The sequence below is a fragment of the Poecilia reticulata genome, chromosome 9 (assembly GCF_904066995.2).
Source record: "Poecilia reticulata chromosome 9, P_reticulata-male-v2, whole genome shotgun sequence".
In the NCBI taxonomy this organism is placed as follows: Eukaryota; Metazoa; Chordata; class Actinopteri; order Cyprinodontiformes; family Poeciliidae; genus Poecilia; species Poecilia reticulata.
Window position 1 is genome coordinate 1,612,873 of NC_088838.1, and position 23,883 is coordinate 1,636,755.

The 23,883-nt window shown below is 43.2% G+C and overlaps 1 protein-coding gene across 22 annotated transcripts in view; it reads right to left on the bottom strand.

The window, feature by feature from the left end:
- pdzd2 (PDZ domain containing 2) overlaps positions 1–23,883 on the bottom strand; it is a 211,657-nt gene that overhangs the window by 79,658 nt on the left and 108,116 nt on the right. For 19 of the 22 annotated variants that reach the window (XR_014089132.1, XR_014089131.1, XR_014089133.1 and 16 more), the window contains 8 exons: positions 10,943–11,165; positions 5,326–5,443; positions 5,116–5,248; positions 4,644–4,731; positions 4,428–4,531; positions 1,723–1,882; positions 903–1,378; positions 672–816 (listed from right to left, as the gene is read on the bottom strand). Coding sequence is in view for 19 of the 22 variants with exons in the window: in XM_081611182.1 (XP_081467308.1) it covers positions 672–816; positions 903–1,378; positions 1,723–1,882; positions 4,428–4,531; positions 4,644–4,731; positions 5,116–5,248; positions 5,326–5,443; positions 10,943–11,165 (1,447 nt within the window). In the remaining 3 variants the exon portion in view is untranslated. Of the gene's footprint in view, positions 1–671; positions 817–902; positions 1,379–1,722; positions 1,883–4,427; positions 4,532–4,643; positions 4,732–5,115; positions 5,249–5,325; positions 5,444–10,942; positions 11,166–11,360; positions 15,117–23,883 lie in introns of those variants that run through there. The other 3 variants (XM_081611196.1, XM_081611181.1, XM_081611197.1) reach the window with 3 other exon arrangements.

Here is a 23,883-nt window from a genome sequence, read left to right on the forward strand (position 1 = left end):
CTCTACTTCACAGGTCTTGTTGGTTTTCTTTAGGATTTTCGGCGGCATTGTGCTGGAGTGAGTCGGAAGAACATTTATCAGTGTTCGTATTACTACATTTAGTTGAGAAGTCTTAGTAAGAGGGTAAGGTAAGGTAATTTTATTTATATAGCACCTTTTCAGCAGCAAGGCAATTCAAAGTGCTTTGAAAAGGGTGGTATTCTGCTCAGATATAAACTATATGGTGCGCAGCTCAACAAAGTCAACCACATGCTATGTCGCCATCTTGAAAAGCCCCCTTAATGCGGTTTTTAAACTCAGCAGAATGTTTCTCTTGTGGTCCAGCTTCTTCAGGAAGAAATGCATCTTAGTAATGAGTGTAGAAGCCACTGAGCCAGAACATCAATGTACATTACTGTGTGGATTTGATTTCAGGTATAAAAGTTACAAACAAAATGGTTTCAAACTGCAGCCCCCTTTTCTTTCTGTTCAACAATCAGTGGTAAATAACTGTTTACCACTAATTTAGAAATTAACCCAAGTTAATTGCAGCATGTTGGCTGCTTGACAAAATAACGCCCAGGTAGGGACATCTCCTCTGAGCTGCTAAATGAGCTGAAAAAAATGGGCCATAACTTAGCTCTTTTTTAAACCCACTTGTTGAGGATCACCATTCGTTGTGTTGGTCTTACCTGAAGTTGCTCGCCTCACCTCCACAGACAGCATCACTGGAAGATGGTGCATTAGTTCACAGATTTCCTGGTAGCTTGAAGAGTTAACTGGTTTACCTCCAATTTTCACAATCTCATCACCAGGGCAGAGTTTAGTTTCACAGTCCTAGAAGATAAATAAGAATGCTTCACTCTAAAATCTAATGATTTTTGGTACATTACTGAAATAAATTGATGTTCATTCACACGTACCCATTCAGCAGCATGGTCAGGCTTTAAACCAGCAATCATAACTCTCAGAGGGGATGACATAATCTCCAGGTCCAGCCCAAACATCTTTTCTTCTTTTCTCTTTAAGATAACAGTGTGTAAACCTCTGAAATCTTCCCTTTCAAAGAGCTGTCTGGGCGTCAGCCTTGTAGCCATCTCTTCTCCACTAGGTATAGCGTTAGATAGCATCTGTGGTAAGTGTGGAGGTGTGGGTTTTTGTTGCTGGGTCAGTGGTTCAGTGTTTTCAGCTTTATCTGATGCCTCATCATCACTGAACTCATCCTCTGCGTATATGACCTTTCGTTGGTGGAGAAGTGGGCTCCGCATTGAGGTGGTACTGGAGGCAGCGAGGGCATGGCAAAGGGGCTCTGTATGCTGATGGAAAGGGACAGAAGTCTTGTCGTGTGATGTTATGCATCCAGGGCTGCGGTTAACATCTGCCACAGAGGTGCTGCATGCTGAGAACAACACAATAAACTCTTAAGGCATTTTACAGTCCTTTCAGGAAGTTACAATGTGGCGATTAATGCAAATTCACTAATCATTTGCAAAATTTGCACAAACTTGCAATTTTCACCAGCAATCACAAGTTTTCCATGTTTCACCAATCAGCTTAGTGTTTTCTGTATTTCTTTTTTTTTTCACCAATCACTGCAGTGTGGCTGAATTTTAACTAATCCTTTTTGCACCCTTCAAATTTAAGTCCTAAGTCCTTTTAAAAGTAAACTTGCAACATTTGTAGTGAATTGATGTTATATAAAACTATGTAAAACTGAACTGAATCAAACTGATATGTTCTTACCTTGTGGTTGTAGTGGGCCACATGCTGAGGCTCTGCCGCTCAGCTGGTGTAGCCCTTGACCACTGTTTGAGCTCTTCAGAACAGACCCAGATGTGACTGAGTGGTCAGGAACCTCATGAGGGAAGTACTTGGATAGTTCTGTCTCAGAGCTCAGGGATCCCTACATCAGCATTAGAAACATTAAACAAAGAGGAACATAAAAGGAATGTTGGTTCAGATTCACAGCTTCCAAGCAATTACTTGCTTGGAAGCAAATAATTGCTGTGCACCCTGTGCATAAGCAACACTTCGGGTGTCATTGTCTTCCATCAGTCCCAGATGGGACCGTCTCATTGCAGAGAAACAAGCTCAGAGCTCCCATAAATTTGTCATTATCGAGAGTTAAAAGTTTCATGAAAATAAAATGTTCATATTTTGGTGCATCTGTATCTTATTTTAAAGCAGTGTTTCTCAACCTTTTTTGGGCCAGCGCCCCCCTAGCCTTTATCCAGGTCCCTCACCTTCCCCCACCAAAGAATTTGTAGGCTACTTTGCACTGATAATTATTTTATCATTAATGTTACTATCATTATTGTAGATGTTTTGAATCGGCGCACCAATTATGTTTTCCCGTACACTTCAGCGCGCCTTAAGCTCCTTCACCTCGCGCACAAAACGGGGTAAATGTAGCGAGTTTTGCGTATGTTATGTCTTCGTGGGGGGGGGGGGCGATTTATGTTTTCGCATCCACCTGAATAATGCGTAGTTGCGCCCCTGCCCATAGCACTTGAACAATATTATTTTGCCTTTTATCTGAAATAGCGTCTGTTTATTCTCGCCATACAGTCCTCTGTATTAATTATTGCTCGAAAGGTCTTGCCATACCAGTTTATTCCTCTGTATTTACTTTAGTTTCTTAGTTTATTCTTGCATTTTGTTCTTCATTCATTTCCATTTAGTTTCATTTGATTAGTATTATCCTCTCTTGGTTTATTGCTATGTTCACTTTAGTTTCTTTCCTGTTGCTAGATTTATTTTATCGTTTATTGACCATCAGTAATTTTCACTCATCACCTGCTGCGCCTCCTAATCGTCATGTGTTTCACATCATGTGTTGATTTGTCACTGTTCAGCATCGGATTCTCTGTTTTTATGCCATAATTCACATCTATAGATGAAGTAGACAAAACGGAGCGAAGAACGGAGCGCTCCGTTTTGCCCGCTTCTCATGTTTCAGAGTTTTGCGCAATGCGCAGCGGGTATTTTTGTTAGTTTTTTTTTAACTCCCTAAGGTGCAGGGCGGTCGGGAAACATTGATGGGGGAAATGCAGACTGACATAAACCTTTTAAAACAACGGAAACAATTTCTGCATTCTGATTATTGAAATTTAAAAGTGCTGTGTTGTTCTATCACCCCTGTTTCATACCGGACCACTTACAGCACTGTGTTAACGCTATAAAATGAAAGCTCTCTATCGAGGTATCACCCATGGAGGGATTTCTTTATTTAAATGGGTTCATTTTTCAGAGGGATAAAAAGTCGTGATTTTAGTAATTACATGTTTATAAGAGCGATTTTCTGTTGTCCTTCCATGGTATCGGGCAGCTTTCAAACGGAAATAAAAAACTTTTTAATATAAATTGCTGCTTTGACATGATCACAGAACTGCCAAAACATATGTAGCCTACATAAATACCAGACAAAGTGAATCACAGCAGCGTCATCAGCCGGTGTAACGCTGAACTGATGCGGAGCGGAGCTGCGCCATAAAGCTACAAACACTGAATAGAAGAAGAGCTGCCATCGATACAGTTGCAGCCAAGCATGATTTAATGTTACACAAGACAGTTTTACCAAATTGCTCAAAGTCTAAACTGGTATTGTTGTGGATTTAAGGTGTAAAATTTACCTTCGACCAAACGCCCCCCAAAGGAATCCCAGCGCCCCCCTTTTGTAAAAATGTCCGCCAGCACCCCCTGCCGTCCTCTGAATGCCCCCTGGGGGGCGGTACCGCCCACGTTGAGAACCGCTAATCTAGAAGCAATAGTGATAGTTTTTGGACTAATTTTAAGCGATGAAAGACATAAAAAGAAAAGGCATTGGATAAAAGACTTCGGGAGCAGCTGCTCTATTTGCTGCACTAAACCAGGCTGTAAATTGCACGATGTCAGCTACCTGTCACATTCAACAGGCTGTGTTTTCGCTCCCAGTCAGAAAATCCCACACGCTGTGATAATCGGGTCAAGAAACATCCCAACATGTTGGATATGCTCGATCTTACATCGGTCCCAACGTTCTACTGAACCAGATCAGCCGTGACACACCTCACACTACAGGATGATCAGTTACGATTATTGCAAGAGAAAATCTTAGAACTCAGAACGTTCTAAGATTGTCATATGGGAAAAATCGAGGCAAAGAATTGAAAATTGTGCAATGTAGTCCCCCTCCCCGCTTCCTCCGGTCCGCAGGATCACTGATATACATCAAAAAGTAGCTGCCATGCAAAACACTATGGTTAACACCACATGTGCATTCAGAGGCCATGAGGATTTAATTGTGAGTAAAACACGCAGGCGTTTAAGAAAGATTACAGAGCACATCATAAACTGTGATGTGCTCACAGTTGTCTTTAGTTGAATCAATCTTTAGTTATTGATTCAACTAAAAGCAGTGTTTCAAATGTGAGACTCAAGGAGAACTGAAATCCTGAATCAACACTTACTCTGCTGACAGGCTCAAGGAACCTCTTCATGGTCCAGCTGAGAGCAGAGGGGCTGTCCTCCTCATTGGACTTTATATCTGCCCGACTGCTCTTACAAGACTGACCTTCAGGTTAGGGTCAGAGTAGTTAAAATAAATGTTGTACTTTAATAAATTATAACATTTCAAAAAACTGTAAAATGAGAGAGTAAAACATAACTGTAGGTGAAAATCATACCTTGGCAATGAGAGGAGGGTCTGTTTCTGAACACATTGTCCTTATTGGTTGACTGAGCAATAATTTTATCCATTTCTTGCTCTGATACCTGCAACCCGACACAGACACAGAACATCACTCTGTATCATCGTTGGTTCAGTAACAATGCTAAACCAATGCTGTATTTCTCCTTATTAAATCTCACTTTATGAGATCTGTCAGGTGTGGATACAAAGTTAAGACAACTTATCACTGTTTATCACTGAAATAAGTCACATTTACTTGCTGTCATACAAACAGTCCTGAATCATGTGTGTATCATAACAGTATGACAGTAAGGTTACAGACAACCTGGCAGAATATACAGAACCATTTTGCTGTTGAGATGTGTCCACAATATGTATTTATTTTATCAAATGCCACTGTACTCATGAAGAATAAACGCATGTTAAATCAAAATTCTGAGCCTGTCAGTAGTTTGGGATTATCTGACCTTGGAGTCTGGATGTCGGCTTATAATGAGACTGACTGGACCAGGTCCACATTCACTGAGAATAGCGTAAGCCTCACTAAGTGCAGCATGACGAAGACTGATAGAGTCCACCTCCAGAATCTGATCTCCACGACTGCACTCACAGAGAACAGGTGTGAGGATAGCAAATAGCAGCAGGTTGGCCCTAAAGTACAAAACAAAACAGCTTACCTGAGCCTTCCATCAATCTTGGCAATGGAGCCAAGAGCTAAGCTGTGGATGTAGATACCAGGAACAAAGTTCTCCAGCATCAGATAACAGACTCCAATCCCTAGACCAACTCCATGTTCTAAAATAAAGAACATGATAGTACAAATATTCAAGAAAGTCATTAATTTCTTAAAATACAGATACTATATTATATTTTGTACAATCTGAAAAGCAACCATTGTAAATCATATATATATATATATATATATATATATATATATATATATATATATATATATATATTAGAGATGTGCCGATCAGGTTTTTTCCTGCCGATACCGATCATCCATGAGGGCTGATCACTGATACCAATCACTGATACCGATCACATAATTATTATTATTAATTTTATCATAAACACTACCGGTTACATTATGTGGAAAAAGGAACCATGAATTCACCTTAATTTAGACAAAAACTTGTTTTTAATAACTTTTTCCAAGAAGAAATTGTACTGCTATCGGCTCTTCAGAGAAGGCTCTGAAGAGGCTAAATAATGCAAAGAGCCAAAATAAAACCTCTCAACATTGTCAAAAATTTCAAGTATAAAACTTAACATTCAAAGACAAATGCTGGTTCCATTACAATAAACAATCCTGAGTTACTGAATGAAAACTTCCTGATAGCATGGCGGCTAGCTGATTACTGCTAGTTCTGAGTGGCTATTTCTGACTGAGCTGAGTAATTATGCAGAGCATGATCGATTTTTTTTTTTAGAGATTATTTGTCCAGCCATCCATCCATTTTCTTTCACCCTTGTCCCTCAGTGGGGTCGGGAGGGTTGCTGGTGCCCATCTCCAGCTAACGTTCTGGGCGAGAGGCGGGGTACACCCTGGACAGGTCGCCAGTCTGTCGCAGGGCAACACAGACACACAGGACACACAACCATGCACACACACTCACACCTAGGGGCAATTTGGAAAGGCCAATTAACCTAACAGTCATGTTTTTGGACTGTGGGAGGAAACCGGAGTACCCGGAGAAAACCCACGCATGCACAGGGAGAACATGCATACTCCATGCAGAAAGACCAGGAATTGAACCCAGAACCTTCGTGCTGCAAGGCAACAGCTCTACCAACTGTGCCACTGTGCAGCCCTTGAAAGTTTTAATACGTATGTAAAATGTATTTTTTTTAAGTTAGATACTGTAGCTTTAAACAGAGGTTCGGTGTGAGAGTCACTGCCAGGTGGAGCAGAAGCGGTGCTCCGTCTGTGAAATATTACTACCTGTAGCGCGGAGCAGCCGTTCAACAGAGAACAGAACCAGCGTCTTACATCGCAGCTCGAAGACTTAAATAATTGTGCGGGTTATTTGTTTAGCTTTCTGACCGTCATGCTAATCCGTGTGAGTGTTTGTAGCTGTGCTCTGCTTTACCTGCTATCTGACCCTCGTATGTCTTTTTTTACTGCAGTGAGCCTCGATGTAGCCAAACTCCGTCAAGTATGGCATTGTTTTTATGTCGTATTAGCTTCGTTGTGTTGATGCATTTTGAGATGCTTCAATTTTCCGCCGCAACACGCAAACTTCCCCATTCACTCAGTGCGTTATAGTTCCACATGGCTTAGGATTTGTTGCTGCGCGTTTGCGCAGTGTGAAGGAAAGAGGAGACCAGCTGCACAAGCAGGCTGCGAAATGAAATGCAGGTGATCGGAATCGGCAACAAGAACCAATGATCGCCGATCACCGATCATGCACTTTTTCACAAAAATCGGCCCGATTATGATCGGTAACCGATCGATCGGCACACCGATCGGTGATCTATGTCTATATCTATTCATTGGTCTATGATATAGACCTTATTGGACCTTGTGTCCAATAACCCACATGGTTAGTGTGGATTGATATAACATAGCATAACATACATATTGCTGTGTTGCTATGTCCTGTTTGAGTTGTTTTTGGGTTTGTTCATTTTGTATACCTTAGTTTCTCTTTATCAGATCAGTATTGTTTCTGTTTTTCTAATTCAGTCTTTTCTCAGTAATTCTAGTTTATTATGTTTATTTATTTTGTGTAGTTATACATTATTCTTTGATTCATTTTTCAAGTTCCCCTGTTGTGTGCTCTCAATCGTTTTTAAACACTGAATGTATTTAAAGAGCCTGCATGAGGACAAATAGCTTAGACCACCTCAGGGAAAATCCTGGGGTGAATGATATAAATTCTAATCCACCTCTTTGATTTCTTAACTCCAGCTGCATAATCTGATTGTATACAAGATCAATGTGGAGTGATCTGGATGATTGGGGTGGTGATGGACATCTGACTGATCAGAGGATCATTGGTTCAAGCCGCTGCCTTGTCCGTCTCCATTGTTGTGTAGGCCAAGACACTTCACCCACCTTGCCTGCTCGTGCAACTATTCCTAACTATACAAACAGACAGAGATTTAAAAAGCAGCAGGAAAAGGAAAGGTGTATTAGCAGTGGCACTTAACTCTTGGCAGCAAATTTCCATCCACATTATTTACCAAGAGAGTTCACCAGTGTTATTTTGGCAGCTGTTTACATTCCACCCTCAGCTGCTGCCTACAGTGCATGTGATGTTATCAATTCCATTGTTGCTAACATACAGTTTGTCTCACAGAATGCATTGGTGGAAATATCTGGTGATTTTAATAATGTTTCACCCTCTGCTATACTGGCAATGTTTCAACAGTTTAGTAACTGCTTACCAAAGAAAACAAGACATTGAATTATTTTATACAAATGTCAAAAATTCATACATCTTCAAAGCAAAACCTCTTCTGGGGAAATCAGATCACAACCCTTGTTTTCATCTGCTCAGAATACAAATTCCTTGTTCATAGACTACCTGTAACTAAAAAGGACTGTGAGACAAAAAGAAACTGACCGAGTTTTCAAAAGAGCATGAGAATTAAGGATATTAGTGAGCGACCGCATCACAGTAGACGCTGCCCCAATTCGCCTGTCGATCTCCCGCTCCCTTCTTCCCTCATTCGTGAACAAGATCCCCAGATACTTAAACTCCTCCACTTGAGGCAGGACGACCCCCCAGACCCGGAGAAGGCACTCTACCCTTTTCCGGCTCAAGACCATGGCCTCGGATTTGGAGGCACTGAGCCTCATCCCGGCTGCTTCACACTCGGCTGCGAACCGCTCCAGTGAGAGCTGCAGATCACGTTCCAATGAAGCCAACAGGACCACATCATCCGCAAAAAGCAGAGATGCGATCCTAAGGCCACCAAAACGGATCCCCTCAACACCTCGGCTGCGCCTAGAAATTCTGTCCATAAAAGTAACAAACAGAATCGGTGACAAAGGGCAGCCTTGGCGGAGTCCCACTCTCACCGGAAATGAGCTTGACTTACTGCCGGCAATGCGGACCAGACTCTGACACCGGTCATACAGGGACCTGACAGCCCGTATCAAAGGGCCCAGTACCCCATACTCCAGGAGAACCCCCCACAGGGCCTCCCGAGGGACACGGTCGAACGCCTTCTCCAAGTCCACAAAACACATGTAGACTGGTTGGGCGAACTCCCATGCATCCTCCAGGACCCTGCTGAGGGTGTAGAGCTGGTCCAGTGTTCCACGACCAGGACGAAAACCACACTGCTCTTCCTGAATCCGAGGTTCGACTATCCGACGGACCCTCCTCTCCAGGACCCCTGAATAGACCTTACCAGGGAGGCTTAAGAGTGTGACCCCCCTGTAATTGGAGCACACCCTCTGGTCCCCCTTTTTAAACAGGGGACCACCACCCCAGCCTGCCAATCCAGGGGAACTGCCCCCGATGTCCATGCGATATTGCAGTCGTGTAAGCCAACACAACCCTGCAACATCGAGAGCCTTAAGGAACTCCGGGCGGATCTCATCCACCCCCGGGGCCCTACCACCAAGGAGCTTTTTGACCACCTCGGCGACCTCTTTCCCAGAGATTGGAGAGCCCAACCCAGAGTCCCCAGGCTCAGCTTCCTCAACAGAAGGCATGTTGGTGGGATTGAGGACGTCTTCGAAGTATTCCGCCCACCGGCCCACAACGTCCCGAGTTGAGGTCAGCAGCGCACCATCCCCACTATAAACAGTGTTGGTGCTGCACTGCTTCCCCCTCCTGAGACGCCGGATGGTGGACCAGAATCGCCTCGAAGCCATACAGAAGTCTGTCTCCATGGCCTCTCCAAACTCCTCCCACGCCCGAGTTTTTGCCTCAGCGACAACCTGAGCCGCATGCCGTTTCGCCCACTGGTACCCATCAGCTGCTTCTGGAGTCCCACAAGCCAAAAAGGCCCGGTAGGACTCCTTCTTCAGCTTGACAGCATCCCTCACCGAAGGGTTCGAGGGTTGCCGCCACGACAGGCACCAACAACCTTGCGGCCGCAGCTCCGATAGGCCGCCTCAGCAATGGAGGTAGGGAACATGGTCCTCTCAGACTCAATGTCTGAGAGGACCACGTTCCCTCACCTCCCCCGGAACGTGTTTGAAGTTCTGCTGGAGATGAGAGTTGAAGCTCTGTCTCACAGGGGACTCCGTCAGATGTTCCCAGCAGACCCTCACTACACGTTTGAGCCTGCCAGGTCTGACCGGCTTCCTCCCCCACCACCGGAGCCAACTCGTCACCAGGTAGTGGTCAGTGGACAGCTCCACACCTCTCTTCACCCGAGTGTCCAAGACATACGGCCGCAAATCCGATGACAAAGTCAATCATTGAACTGCGGCCTAGGGCGTCCTGGTGCCAAAGTGCACATATGGACACCCTTATGCCTGATCATGGTGTTCGTGATGGACAATCCGTGACGAGCACAGAAGTCCATCAACAGAACACCACTTGGGTTCAGACCGGGGGGGCTGTTCCTCCCAACCACGCCTCTCCAGGTCTCACTGTCATTGCCCACGTGAGCGTTGAAGTCCCCCAGTAGAACAAGGGAGTCCCCAGGAGGGGCAATCTCCACTACTCCCTCTAAGGACTCCAAGAAGGGTGGGTAATCTGAACTGCCGTTTGGCCCGTAAGCACAAACAACAGTCAGAACCCGTCCCCCCACCCATAGGCGGAGGGAGGCTACCCTCTCGTTCACCGGGGTGAACCCCAACGTACAGGCGCCCAAATGGGGGGCAACAAGTATGCCCACTCCAGCCCGGCGCCTCTCACCGTGGGCAACTCCAGAGTGCAAGTACGTCCAGCCCCTCTCAAGGAGACTGGTTCCAGAACCAGAGCCATGTGTCGAGGTGAGGCTGACTATTTCTAGCCGGAACCTCTCAGCCTCACACCCTAGCTCCGGTTCCTTCCCCACCAGAGAGGTGACGTTCCACGTCCCAAGAGCCAGCTTCTGCAGCCAATGATCAGACCGCCAGGGTCCCCTCCCTCGGCTGCCGCTCATAGCACAATGCACCCGTGAGATCAGCATCATCATATGACTGTTAAAATCACTCATTGCAATAATGTTTATTGAGAGGGCTGAGAGATGGGCAAGCAAAGCAGCAAAATCATCCATAAAAACATCTATTATATTTCAACTTTATTTTGCCAGGAAAATTCCATTGAGATTAAAAATCTCCTGCAAGAGAATCCTGACCAATATTAATAGGGAACTGAGCTTTCCACGGTGAGTGCTAACCTTTATTAAGAGTAACCTCCATCACGATGCAGTCTTTTGGACCTAGACCAGGACCCTTGTGGCCTTCAACACCTTCCACGCCTAATGGGACAGGTGTGCCCGCATGAGTATAAGAGTTGGATGAGCTGGAGCGACTGGGTAGAGTTGGGGTTGCACATGGAGTTAGGCTGGGATTGCGCAGACAGGTGCGAATTGTAAGGGTCACTACCCCTCTTTTCAGCTGCTGTTAGAAACATGGAAAAGAAGTCCATTAAAAAGATGAAGAAGTCAACAACTTGGCATTTTAAGACAGTGCTTCTAAAGTTCTTTTTTCACATCTTCAGTGTGTCACAACAACTAAAAAAACTAAATCCAGTTTATTTGGAGGCACAAACTTAAAAATACATTACTAGGGTATTATGTTTAAAGGCAGACATACTTTTACTATCCATCCATCCATCCACCCATCCATCCATCCATCTATCCATCCATCCATTTTCTTGCACCCCTGTCCCTCAGTGGGGTCGGGAGGGTTACTGGTGCCTATCTCCAGCTAACGTGTCGGGCGAGAGGCGGGGGTCACCATGGACAGGTCGCCAGTCTGTCGTAGGGCAACATAGAGACAAACAGGACACACACACACTCACACCTAGGGGCAATTTTTAGAGGCCAATTAACCTGACAGTCATGTTTTTGGACTGTGGGAGGAAACTGGAGTACCCGGAGAAAAGCCACGCATGCACAGGGAGAACATGCAAACTTCATGCAGAGAGACCGGGGCCGGGAATCAAACCCAGAACCGGCAGTCCACCTTGTTTTTGTTTTAAAAACTGTTGACAGGAAATGAAAATATTACTGAGTAATTACTGTATGTTACAGGAAGACAATGCTGACAATACCTATACCCAAATATTTGATTTTGAAATCTTCAACTCGCGTGCTTTTATTTCAGAAGGGGGAGGCGCTCCCACCTCCCCTTTCTGAATGGCTCAGAGTGTTTGAGAGGTAGGAGGCAGCAGTGGGAGTCAGAAATGCCTTTTGAGTGAGGTAAAACGGTCTGTCAGGAATGTTCTCATGAATATCGCTTAACATTTTGTCAGTTTACTTTGACATATAGAAACCAAATCTTTTTGGTTGTTTTAATTCTGGAATACTACAATTTTCTTTACTGCTAACTTTGTCTAAAATTTAGCTACTCCAGCCACAATTTTTTATTTCAACACAATGAGACTAAAACAGCAGTAATATGAGCCTTTTTAGTTGTTGTTTAAAGTGTAATGTCAGTGTGAGCAATGGCTACATAACACCTGTTCATACTTGACTATTTATCAACATATATATTATGTGTAATGTATCATCAGGGAAATGGCAGTGTTAGAGCAGTGATGCTGTTGACAAAAGGTGAAGAGACTGAAGAGACTGAGAAGCTCAGGTGAGACCTGCAATTAGTTTATTGAAATATGTATGAACCAGTTTTAATTTTGAAATAAACTAAGCAATTTTATTATGAAAATAGTAGGCCAGAGAAGAGATAGGAGAGCCAGGTGGAGCTTCATGATGTGAAGCTATTAAAATCATAATAATTATAGCCAGAAAGGAGAACAGAGGAGGACTAACTTAAGGTTGATTTTTTTTTTTTTTTTTACTTTTCAATAAATATTTTTTTCTCCATTATTTCTTCACTATAAGGGTAACAGTTTATGATTACGTTATGAGCTGCAGTGGAACACCCCATTATTCTGCACACGGTGAAATGTTTTTCCGTAGTGACCTCTCAGTGGATTTTGTTCTTCCTGTTTGGCTCTAAAATGAACCATTTTTATGCTGAGGAGCTGTACCTTAGCTGTTCATCTCCGAAACCATTTCATATTTTGTAAGTTTAGGAGCAGCAGAGAGGAGACATGAAAATGAGAGGGTGTGATGGAGACCAGGATTACATCCCTAATAAATTTATTTATTACTTATTATTGATATTTATTTACAGACCAAATTCTTTTTGTTTCAGTTATTTCAGTTACATTGTGACATTTTAGGCCATCCTTCCAGTACAGAGAGAGATTGTGGGGAAAATGTCAGTTTGTTTCTGATTTAGATTGGTTTGAGTTTGCTAATTGTTTGAGTACTTATCTTTCTGAGTGTGTCTCCTCAGCAGGATGGAGCAGCAAAGGGAGACAAGGGCTCCAGGTGCTGATAAAAAACTCCTGGAGCCAGGGGCGGATCTAGAAAAATATTGATGGGGTGGTAAGAGGGGGGCAGGGATTTTTTCAGGGGTGGCAGCATATGCCAGTATGTCAATCGTTTTATTTTAAATATGCTGTAGGAGACGTAGTTTGATGATTAGTTCAGTTTTTGTCGCTTGTTTAACTTTTAGGAATTGCAGCGGCTGCAGACAGTGTGCCACAATAAAGGTACAATAAAGCTGATAAACAGGTGAAGAACCAAACACCACTCCTATTCTGCCTTTTCTCACTCTGTGCCGGCTTTACACAGACCCGTTGTCATGGCAACCGACAGACAACAGCTCAACGAGCAGAAGGAGCAGAGATTACCGATCAGGGGAATCAACACCAAAAAACAAACATTTCCCAAACAAAAACATAACATTGGGTCTGTTACATTATGCCATTAGGCTTGATGTCTATATTGTCATTATTAATAAGTTTTCGCCTGAGCACAGCGATGGTTGATTAGCTTTTTTAAACACCTGCTCTACTGATGACTTGGTGTGTGGGTTGACCTGTTTTAGTGCTAACGAAACCAAAACACACCGAACTGCGCAGCACATGTTAAGGTTAACAAAGTCAATAGAAGGCTACAGTTAGGCTAGAATACCTGACCCTCTGCTCCCTTGTTCGATGTTTTTTTAAAGTTAAAACTCTATTATGTTCGTTTCTGAGGTACAGCAATAATGTTCGTGGGTCAAATTGACCCGGGGAGTGTTTAGTCATGCTATAGTGTCAGAAACCAAAATATTCCTCCAAAACGTTTCTGTATCTGATTATTAACTCCAATACTAACCATTTCAATCAATATTTGTGCAATTATGTTTTTTTATTTCTCACAAATAAAGGATCAATGACAACAATTTACTCATTTGGACATAAAAAATGTGATTTTCAATTTTTTTATGCCCACTGAAAAAACCTAAACACAAAATGACACCAACTATCCTTGAAAGTGATTTTTTTGTAAAAAATTTTATGTTACATTTAGATTTTTTCTTTGAAGGGGTGATGTTTATAATTGAACTTGAGACACTTTTCTGCTCTGGGTCAAATTGACCCGCTGATTAAAATCAAGACAAATGAGTCCTGAAGATGATCCTCCAGCTGGTTTTCCAGTTTAAACCTGCATGTTCAAAACAAAACGGGGGTTTCATCACATGCTGCCCAGATTCTTATGCCATATTTAGCTGTGTGGAAGGCATATATTGCCTAAATGAGTAGGCTCATTCTCTGCATCCCTTAGACTGGCTGTTGACTCATCCTTTGACTTATAAACTCTGGTCAGAATGAGGACCTCCACACCCCTCCAAATATGCATGTATATGCATTTGGTCCAGCTCCTTCCAGTTCTTTCCCAAAACTCTCCTTCCTTTTAGATTTGTCATTTCAACAATGATTTTCTGTATTGCACTAGGCCTGAGTGCAATACTGACTTGATGTGAGTTACTGCCATCCTAGTCAACCCTGGAATGATCAACAAGAAGTTACAGAGCTTCCAGGGTTGTTATCTTTTTATTTCCCTGCGGCTCATTTCCTGATCTCTGACAGTGACGATATCACATGTACCTTCAGTGTGTAATGTGTTTAGGACTCCCTTGCAGAGAGTATTTATGTTCCCCTCTCCACTTATACTGAGTGTCCACTCAGTGTGGGTGGAGTTTGTCCAGGGGAACAGAAAAGGTTCCTGTCAAAAGTTGTATGAACACCTGCTTTCTGGCAGCTTTCTAGTGAAGTAAAGAGAATAGTGAAAGAGTATGTTTGTGTGCGTGTTTAGGTGTGTGTGTGGTGTGTGCATGCATGTGTGGTGTGTGTGTGTGTGTGTGTGTGTGTGTGTGTGTGGTGAAATATGTCTCATAGGTGCAAAGAAACAAATAAAATTGGACATTTTTTTTAACCTTTTTACCCTTCAACTTGACTGCCGGGTCAAATTGACCCGAACAGTATCTATGTAACAAATAGACCGGGGGGGGCTGCAAAGGTGTAAAATGAAGCATTTTCCATTTTCATTTTATACATAGGGTGCACCTATTAGGACAAATAGAAAAAGTTTCATGCAGAAAAAATACTTCTATTTTTAAAAAGTCTTAAAACTTTGAAACGGGTCAAATTGACCCGCAACATAACAGGAGGGTTAAAACTTTTTCCTCACCTGTTAAATCTGAAGCACATGTTATCTAATTCATAGGGTTGAATTAACCACTAATTCTTCAGATTCTTTGCATGACTGTGGTAATGTTTGAGTGTTGGAATTGCCCAAAGTATAAAAGCCAGCTTCTTTGTGTCACTGTGAAAATGGGTGTTGGTGTAACTGTGACCTGCAGCTCCAAATAAATCTACCTCGACTGCATTTTGTTGCCTTACCTCCTTCCTGAACGCAGAGCCTCCACTGGTCAAAGTCACAGAAGCCTTGGGGAGAGTTTTTAAAATAAATGAGTGAAAACTTTACTGCAAGGGTTAGATTATGAGGTAAATAGGATTGACAGTGTATGAAATGTATATGGGGGAATTTTTCTGCCAAAATTCGAGAGCACACATTTTCAGCTTGAAAGTTTTGATCTCAAAACTTTTAATATTTTTGCTTACACTTTCATTTTAAAAGCATGATTTCATGTCTTTCTTCTCAAAACTTGTAATGTTCACTCAAACCTTTCTTCTTTTGCTCTTGCCAAACTCTGCTCGTTTACGAAATATTCTTTGTTTGCTTTTGGAACCATCAGCCAATAGAATGAAAGTGTTGTAGTGGGTACGTTTCGTTCCTTTCTACCGGGGGTGCCTGTGTGGCTATCGATTGTAGCAACCTGCGTAGGGTTGCCACCCGTCCCTTTAAATACGGAATCGTCCCGTATTTGACTGTTAAATGTTGCGTCCCGTATTAAACAGATACGGGACAAACTTTGTTCCGTATTTCTATAACTGTCCGATAGACACACCTATCACACACACATATCAAAACTAAGTGTAACAATAATGACCAAAATAAAACACAGGATATATTAAGGTCAGATAAATTGTTGTGGCGGGAGCTAAAGGACCCCCAGAATGCTACGGACTGACGCTGTTGTGGTTGCCTAGAGACGGACACTACGTAGCCGCAGTGAGCTGCTATGACCACGTCTTTTTAAAACATCCTCAACCCGATACTCCACCGTCCTTAGAAGCAAAACCTCTCGTAAAGATACAGATGTGAGAGGGAATACTCAGATCCCAGGATGAATCATGTCAGTGTGGATGAATACAGGCAATTAAAACAAATATGTTCGTCCTGGCGCGGTGTGCTGCTGTATGAATGGATCAGGAGAGTAACTGCAGACCCGGTTAGAACCTAAAGAACCAGACATCAGCATCTCTTCATCCCTCAATCAAACCCTGAGGCTGATATGGTACAGAACATTTTGCTATGATTAAGTTTCTTATTGTTGTTTTAGTAGACTGTTATGGTTTGATTATTAGGTAATCAATTATTTACTTATTTAATGTATAGTAGTATCAGCCAAAAATAATATAAATGGCCATTTAAAGAACAAATCATACTAGGAGATTAACAGTAAATACATAAATATTTCCTACTTTAAAAAGGTTTGTTAGGGCTTTCTGTTTGTTTTATTAAGAAATGTTGACATATTAATTCAGTGTTCAGTGGTCATTTAAATGTATTATTAATGTCAGACCACCTTCTGCCCAGGGGCGGTTCTAGACGGGGCCAACAGGGGTGCAGAAGAAATTATGCTAGATAAATGTCTTTTGTTAATATTCAGAGGTGGATTTTTTTAACCTTCACAATTTTACTTTAACAATGAATTAAAAATTATAGTGCTGCACTTTTAGCTGCTGTATCGAGATAGGATCACACTTTCCATCTGCTAGATCAGGATCTGCAACCTGATTCAACCTGCATCTCTGGAGACACAAGTTGCTCTTTGGATCACTTGATATGTCAAATAATGAAATATTGCTGTTTTTTTGTTTCATTCTTTTTTTAAGTGTCGCCATGGAGAAACACTAACTATCCTGGCTCCCATGGTAAATTTGTCTAGAACCAGCCTCCAAACCTAGCTCCTTATTTGTATAAATATTTTAGTAATGCTGTTTACAATACCAGAATTTTCACATAACGTTTATACTTTTGGAGCCCTGTTTGAGGACACATTTTGATTATTAAATTAGGTGTTATGATCAGTTACTCAGTACTTGAGCAGTTTACCAAATACATTTTACACTTTGTTTAAGGTATGCTACTCTGATTGGAGTACTCTTTGGATGTCTTTTTTTTTAAAAGGTGTTGTTGGCTATAGTTGCTTTTATTGGAAAGTAGTCTGAAAAGGAAAGTGGGTAATGAGAGAGGGGGAAGACATGCGGCAGGTTCAATTACTGGCCAGGCCAGTAATTGAACCTGTGACCACATCCACAAAGACTAAGGCCTCAATATGTGGGTTGTGCTTTGCCCCTGCGCCACAACAGCACCCAGTCTGGATCCCTTTTTAAAAACAAAAAACACTACCATATAATATTGTCTATTGTTGCAGCGGCTATCCCACCCCATGAAAGTAGAGTGACACGCGCCGTGGTGGGCGTCCCTCATTTTATTTTCTGAAAGGTGGCAACCCTAAACCTGCGCCACCCACTGGTCTGCAGGTACCCCCTAGTGGTCCGCGATGTACTGCATATAATCGACCATTATTTGCCGTGACGTTAGCTCAAAGTGCGACGCTACAGTTAGCTTACCAAACAATTTAGACCAGACTTTGTCATGTTAATATGATGAAATTGTATCATTCAAGGGGGACTGACCAACCAACCCAGAGTCAGGTTGAAGCTGTTTCCGCTGTAACCTGTGTTTCAAAGTTGGCTGAGGAGGATGTAGTAATGCGTAAAGATCCACCACAAGTTGCAAGACTTAGTAATGGCGAAATACTGGCTAACCTGCCTAACTATCTGCCACATTTATCAGATAACCAAGTTGAGGATATTACAAAACTCATGTCAGACTTCCAATGTCTGTTTGGGGATGTTCTTACCAGAGGTCGCGTTAACAGAATATTTTCAGTATTTGACCGTTTTTGTTTTTTTTAAACGACAGGAAAATTTAAAGCTCGTTGGTCATTTGACAGGTTATAATTGACACCCTTGACTGGTGCACATGCGAAAACAGGGTCGCAACTATATATTATTCAAGTGGATGCGAAAACATAAATCGCCCCCCACCCCCGGCCTAACACCTTCTTCACAACCATTCCAGTTCTGTTCTAGAACACGTCGGTCAGATAATAAATTGTTGTTACATATTCCTGGGACCACACTGAGTGACGGCAAATAGGAGTAGTATTCACTGTCACTGCTCCTAATCTTTGGAACAACCTACCTTTTAACATTAGATCTGCCCATTGTCCTGAACACTTCATATCGATCCTTCAAACTCATTTTTATTCTTTGGCTTTTGCTAAGGCCTGACATTGTAATTTACTTGTCTGTTTTAATTTGTGTTTTATTCTTATGTGTTTTTGTCTGTGCTTCATGAATACCGTACAGACCTTTGGTGCAATTAATATCTGTTTAAGTGCTTCATAAATAAAATTGACATTGACATGATTAGGTTTTTGTTTTATTTATTTATAACTAATCATGATATGAGCTGTCCACCACTCCGGTGGTGGGGGAGGAAGCCGGTCAGACCTGGCAGGCCCAAACGTGTAGTGAGGGTCTGCTGGGAATGTCTGGCGGAGTCCACTGTGAGACGGAGCTTTAACTCCCATCTCCGGCAGAACTTCGAACCCGTTCCGGGGGAGGTTGGAGACATTGAGTCTGCGTGGACCATGTTCCGTGCCTCCAATTGCCGAGGCGGCTTATCAGAGCTGCGGCCGCAAGGTTGTTGGTGCCTGTCGCGGCAGCAAACCTCGAACCCGTTGGTGGACACCTTCGGTGAGGGATGCTGTCAAACTGAAGAAGGAGTCCTATCGGGCCTTTTTGGCCTGTGTTACTCCAGAAGCAGCTGATGGGTACCGGCGGGCGAAACGGCATGCGGCTCGGGTGGTCGCTGAGGCAAAAACTCGGGCGTGGGAGGAGTTTGGAGATGCCATGGAGAAAGACTTCCGTACGGCTTCGAGGTGATTCTGGTCCACCATCCGGCGTCTCAGGAGGGGGAAGCAGTGCAGCACCAACACTGTTTATAGTGGGGATGGTGTGCTGCTGACCTCAACTCGGGACGTTGTGGGCCAGTGGGCGGAATACTTCGAAGACCTCCTTAATCCCACCAACATGCCTTCTGTTGAGGAAGCTGAGCCTGGGGACTCTGGGTTGGGCTCTCCAATCTCTGGGGACGAGGTCGCCGAGGTGGTCAAAAAGCTCCTTGGTGGCAGGGCCCTGGGGGTGGATGAGATCCGCCCGGAGTTCCTTAAGGCTCTGGATGTTGTAGGGTTGTGTTGGCTCATGCGACTCAGCAATATCGCATGGACATAGGGGGCAATTCCCCTGGATTGGCAGACTGGGGTGGTGGTCCCCCTGTTTAAAAAGGGGGAACAGAGTGTGTGCTTCATTTACAGGGGGGTCACACTCTTAAGCCTCCCTGGTAAGGTCTATTCAGGGGTCCTGGAGAGGAGGGTCAGTCGGATAGTCGAACCTCGGACTCAGAAAGAGCAGTGTGGTTTTCGTCCTGGTCGTGGAACCCTGGACCAGCTCTACACCCTCAGCAGGGTCCTGGAGGGTGCATGGGAGTTCGCCCAACCAATCTACATGTGTTTTGTGGACTTGGAGAAGGCGTTCGACCGTGTCCCCAGGGGGACCCTGTGGGGGGTTCTCCGGGAGTATGGGGTACCAGGCCCTTTGATACGGGCTGTCAGGTCCCTGTATGACCGGTGTCAGAGTCTGGTCCGCATTGCCGGCAGTAAGTCGGGCTCGTTTCCGGTGAGAGTGGGACTCCGCCAAGGCTGCCCTTTGTCACCGATTCTGTTCATTACCTTCAATAAACAGAATTTCTAGGCGCAGCCGAGGTGTTGAGGGGATCCGTTTTGGTGGCCTTAGGATCACATCTCTGCTTTTTGCGGATGATGTGGTCCTGTTGGCTTCATCAGATCGTGATCTGCAGCTCTTACTGGAGCGGTTTGCGGCTGAGTGTGAAGCGGCCGGGATGAGGCTCAGTGCCTCCAAATCCGAGGCCATGGTCTTGAGCCGGAAAAGGGTAAAGTGCCTTCTCCGTGTCAGAGGGGTCGTCCTGCCTCAAGTGGAGGATTTTAAGTATCTGGGGATCTTGTTCACAAATGAGGGAAGAAGGGAGCGGGAGATCAACAGGCAGATTGGGGCAGCGTCTGCCGTCAAGCGGGCGCTGTACCGGTCCATCATGGTGAAAAGAGAGCCGAGTCAAAAAGCGAAGCTCTCGATTTACCGGTCGATCTACATTCCCACCCTCATCTATGGTCATGAGCTTTGGGTCATGACCGAAAGAATGAGATCACGGATACAAGCGGCCGAAAAGGTTTCCTCCGCAGGGTGGCTGGGCTCTCCCTTAGAGATAGGGTGAGAAGCTCGGTCATCCGGGAGGGACTCACAGTAGAGCCGCTGCTCCTCCACGTCGAGAGGAGCCAGTTGAGGTGGCTCGGGCATCTGGTCAGGATCCCTCCTGGATTCCTCCCTGGTGAGGTGTTCCGGGCACGTCCCACCGGGAGGAGGCCTCGGGGAAGACCCAGGACACGCTGGAGGGACTATGTCTCTCAGCAGGCCTGGGAACGCCTTGGGGTTCCCCCAGAGGAGCTGGAAGAAGTGGCTGGTGAGAGGGAAGTCTGGACCTCCCTTCTGAAGCTGCTGCCCCCGCAACCTGACCCCGGATAAGCGGAAGAAAATGGATGGATGGATGGATGGATGGATGGATGGATGGATGGATGGATGGATGGATGGATGGATGGATGGATGGATGGATGGATGGATAGCAGAAGCAGAAATTAGTATAAAACCAGAAAAATTTGAAAAAGTGAAACATAGCAAAACAAATACCATAAAGGAGAAAAGATGAACATTTTGATATATGAATTGCTCAAATGTATTCAAGTTTTACTTTGCAGACAGTAAAACCAGTAGAAGCAGAAGGCATACAGAAAGGTAGACAAGCAGAATACAAACACACAGACAGAAACAGAGCACAAGAGAAAAATACATTGAAAGAATTGGAGAAGGTGTGACATGGCTGTACTCCAGAAGAGTTTGACAGAAAACAGAAAGAGCTGCAGCAATGATAGTAATAGTTCCTTAAAGTAGACATACATGGCTACATTTTAATGCATAAATTACTCTACAGTAAAATATGTATGACCAGCATCATTTTGTTTGTCAAAAAACATTAAAAGTTCAAAAACGGCAGTTATTAGAGTGTACACTCTAGCAACGGACAGCAGTTAGAGAATTCCACCATGTATTTCAATGGGGCAAAAAATTTGCACAAAAGGGCAATTATTTCAAAAAGTAAAATAGTGAATTTTAGCAAAAGTCATAGCAGAAATCTTCAGAAGAAGCTGAACGTTTTGATATATGAATTAGCACAATTAGTTGAAGATAGAAGAAGTAGATAATGACCGAAAAATGTGAGCAGGATCTTAATTACTGATGAGAATGCAGTAATGCATTCTCACTGATAATAATAAAAGTTCATGATCTGAGTCTTTATCATTATGTTTGGGCAACATGTATCTATAAGACAAAATCAAATATCTAGGTTTATTTAGTCCATTACAATCAAAACCTTGAGGTTCTCCATTGCTGAGTGTTGCTGCAAATCAGAGGAGCAAGTGTGTTTTCAATGTGCTCATAAAACAAAAGGGTAGTTTTCATCGCCTACCGACAGATAAGTAAACAAAAGCAATTTGGATAAAAATTCTAAACGTAAATACAGAACCCAAAATGCTTTATTTGTGCTCATTTCATTGTGCGGACAAAAAGCCAACGGAAGAAAACCCGCATCTGCATCTGAAGCAACTAAGTCAGTGAAGTAGCTACATATGCTAGTGCGGGTTATTTGCGGCCATTTCTTCAAGTCGCCATCCCTTCCCGCAATAGCTTAAGGTAGCGGTAAAACAATATTGCCACATTTAAGCTGTGATAGCTGGTGTTCCCACATACTTTATAGCCTAAAACGTCTGTGGAAAGCCGGTTAGCGAGTTGCTAACATGTAAACAAAGTTGTGCCCATAAATCACGCAAAGCTTCATGGGGGCTAGAATTAAGGTGGATAGTACTCATCAGGAGAGCCTTCTCCAGGTCTCATCAGGCATCAGTAATATTCTGAGATTATCAATCATTTAGTATTAGCTTAGCTACAGACTACTGCTTGCCTCCATTTATTTTAATGAATGAAGGACCAAATCTACCAACATATTCTTATATTTAACTTGCGCCTGTACCTTTTACCACACTTAACAGGTGAGTCAGACAGCAGCAGCTCTAACCACCATACCAGCATAACCCCTCACTCAGAAAATGGTAATGAAATAATTTTCAAATATATAAATATGCGTCAGCCTATTTAAGGGTTAATGTGAGTAATTAAGAACACATTGATTACTCTACCATTAGCACATTTAGCAGTGAGTGAATTAGGTTGATTGGTTTAGGTTTATTGTTTTGGGCAAATGTCTGGTGTGATGACGGAAGGTTTAAGTAAAATGATTTTAGTAATTATTTTGTTGATATTTTTACAAGAAATAAAGGATTTTTTTTTTCATACAAGTCAGAAGTGCGTGCAAGAATCATACCATCTGTTACCACCCAAGGCCTTTGTTGGAAATGTTTGGTTTTAAAACCTAGAAGACTGCGAGAGTATGTATGTCTGATGAGAGCGTATTTACAAAAACATGAACAAAATGTGGCAACTTTGCTGAAACACATGTGCACTGGGAGGTGCGGAGCCGCTCAGTGCACGTGACGAATGTGATGTTCAAAAAAGACGCAGTAGGAACCGTAGGTGATGGAGAAACGCCCTCTTTATCCTGGATCTTGATAGTATCTCATTCGAGATAGATAGTATGTCAATATATTGAGATGGTATCTCAATATATTGAAAACTCACCTTCGTATTCATGTGAATGTCTAACCAGGTGTACATCTTAAAACCTTTCTCCAGCTTACTTGTTGGGGCTTTGGATTGAGGTACGTCATTAATTGTTACCTTGGGCAAGCCCTGTAAGCACCTAGTGTAAAATGCCATTTTCAAGTGACCGAGCCACTTATTCCCAAACGCAGAAGCTGACGTGCAAAGGGCCTATTTGATGTAATTGTTTCAGCATACATAAATTAAAAGATTTTAAATTGTTTAACATTTACATTTTAAGGAGCTAGCAAGTTTACTTTGTAAAAGTTCAAAGAACAATTTTCATAGTTAGACTGTTTTGTTACCAGTGCAATTTGTTACTGTGAGATTATGAGTTTTAGCTCTGTTTGTTCTCAAATACATCTTAGTAAATTACAATTATAACTGACTGTTTTTAAACTTGGCCAGTTAAACTACCCACTTATCCATGTTGAAACGCTGTTAGAGGTGCTGATGTTCTTAGCAGCAAGAGGGGTAGCTAAGTCAAATTCTGCTCAAGGTCTCATACAACCTTGTACTGGCCCTGCATGATGATCTAAATCTGCTGCACTGTGCATCTCTCCTCTGGATATAGAGGGAAAACAGGAAGATTTCATTTATGTGGCTTTAGTAGCTCTTCTATCTTGTCTCTATTGAGTTTTTAATAAGAGCCACAGAGACTGTTTTGGTTGC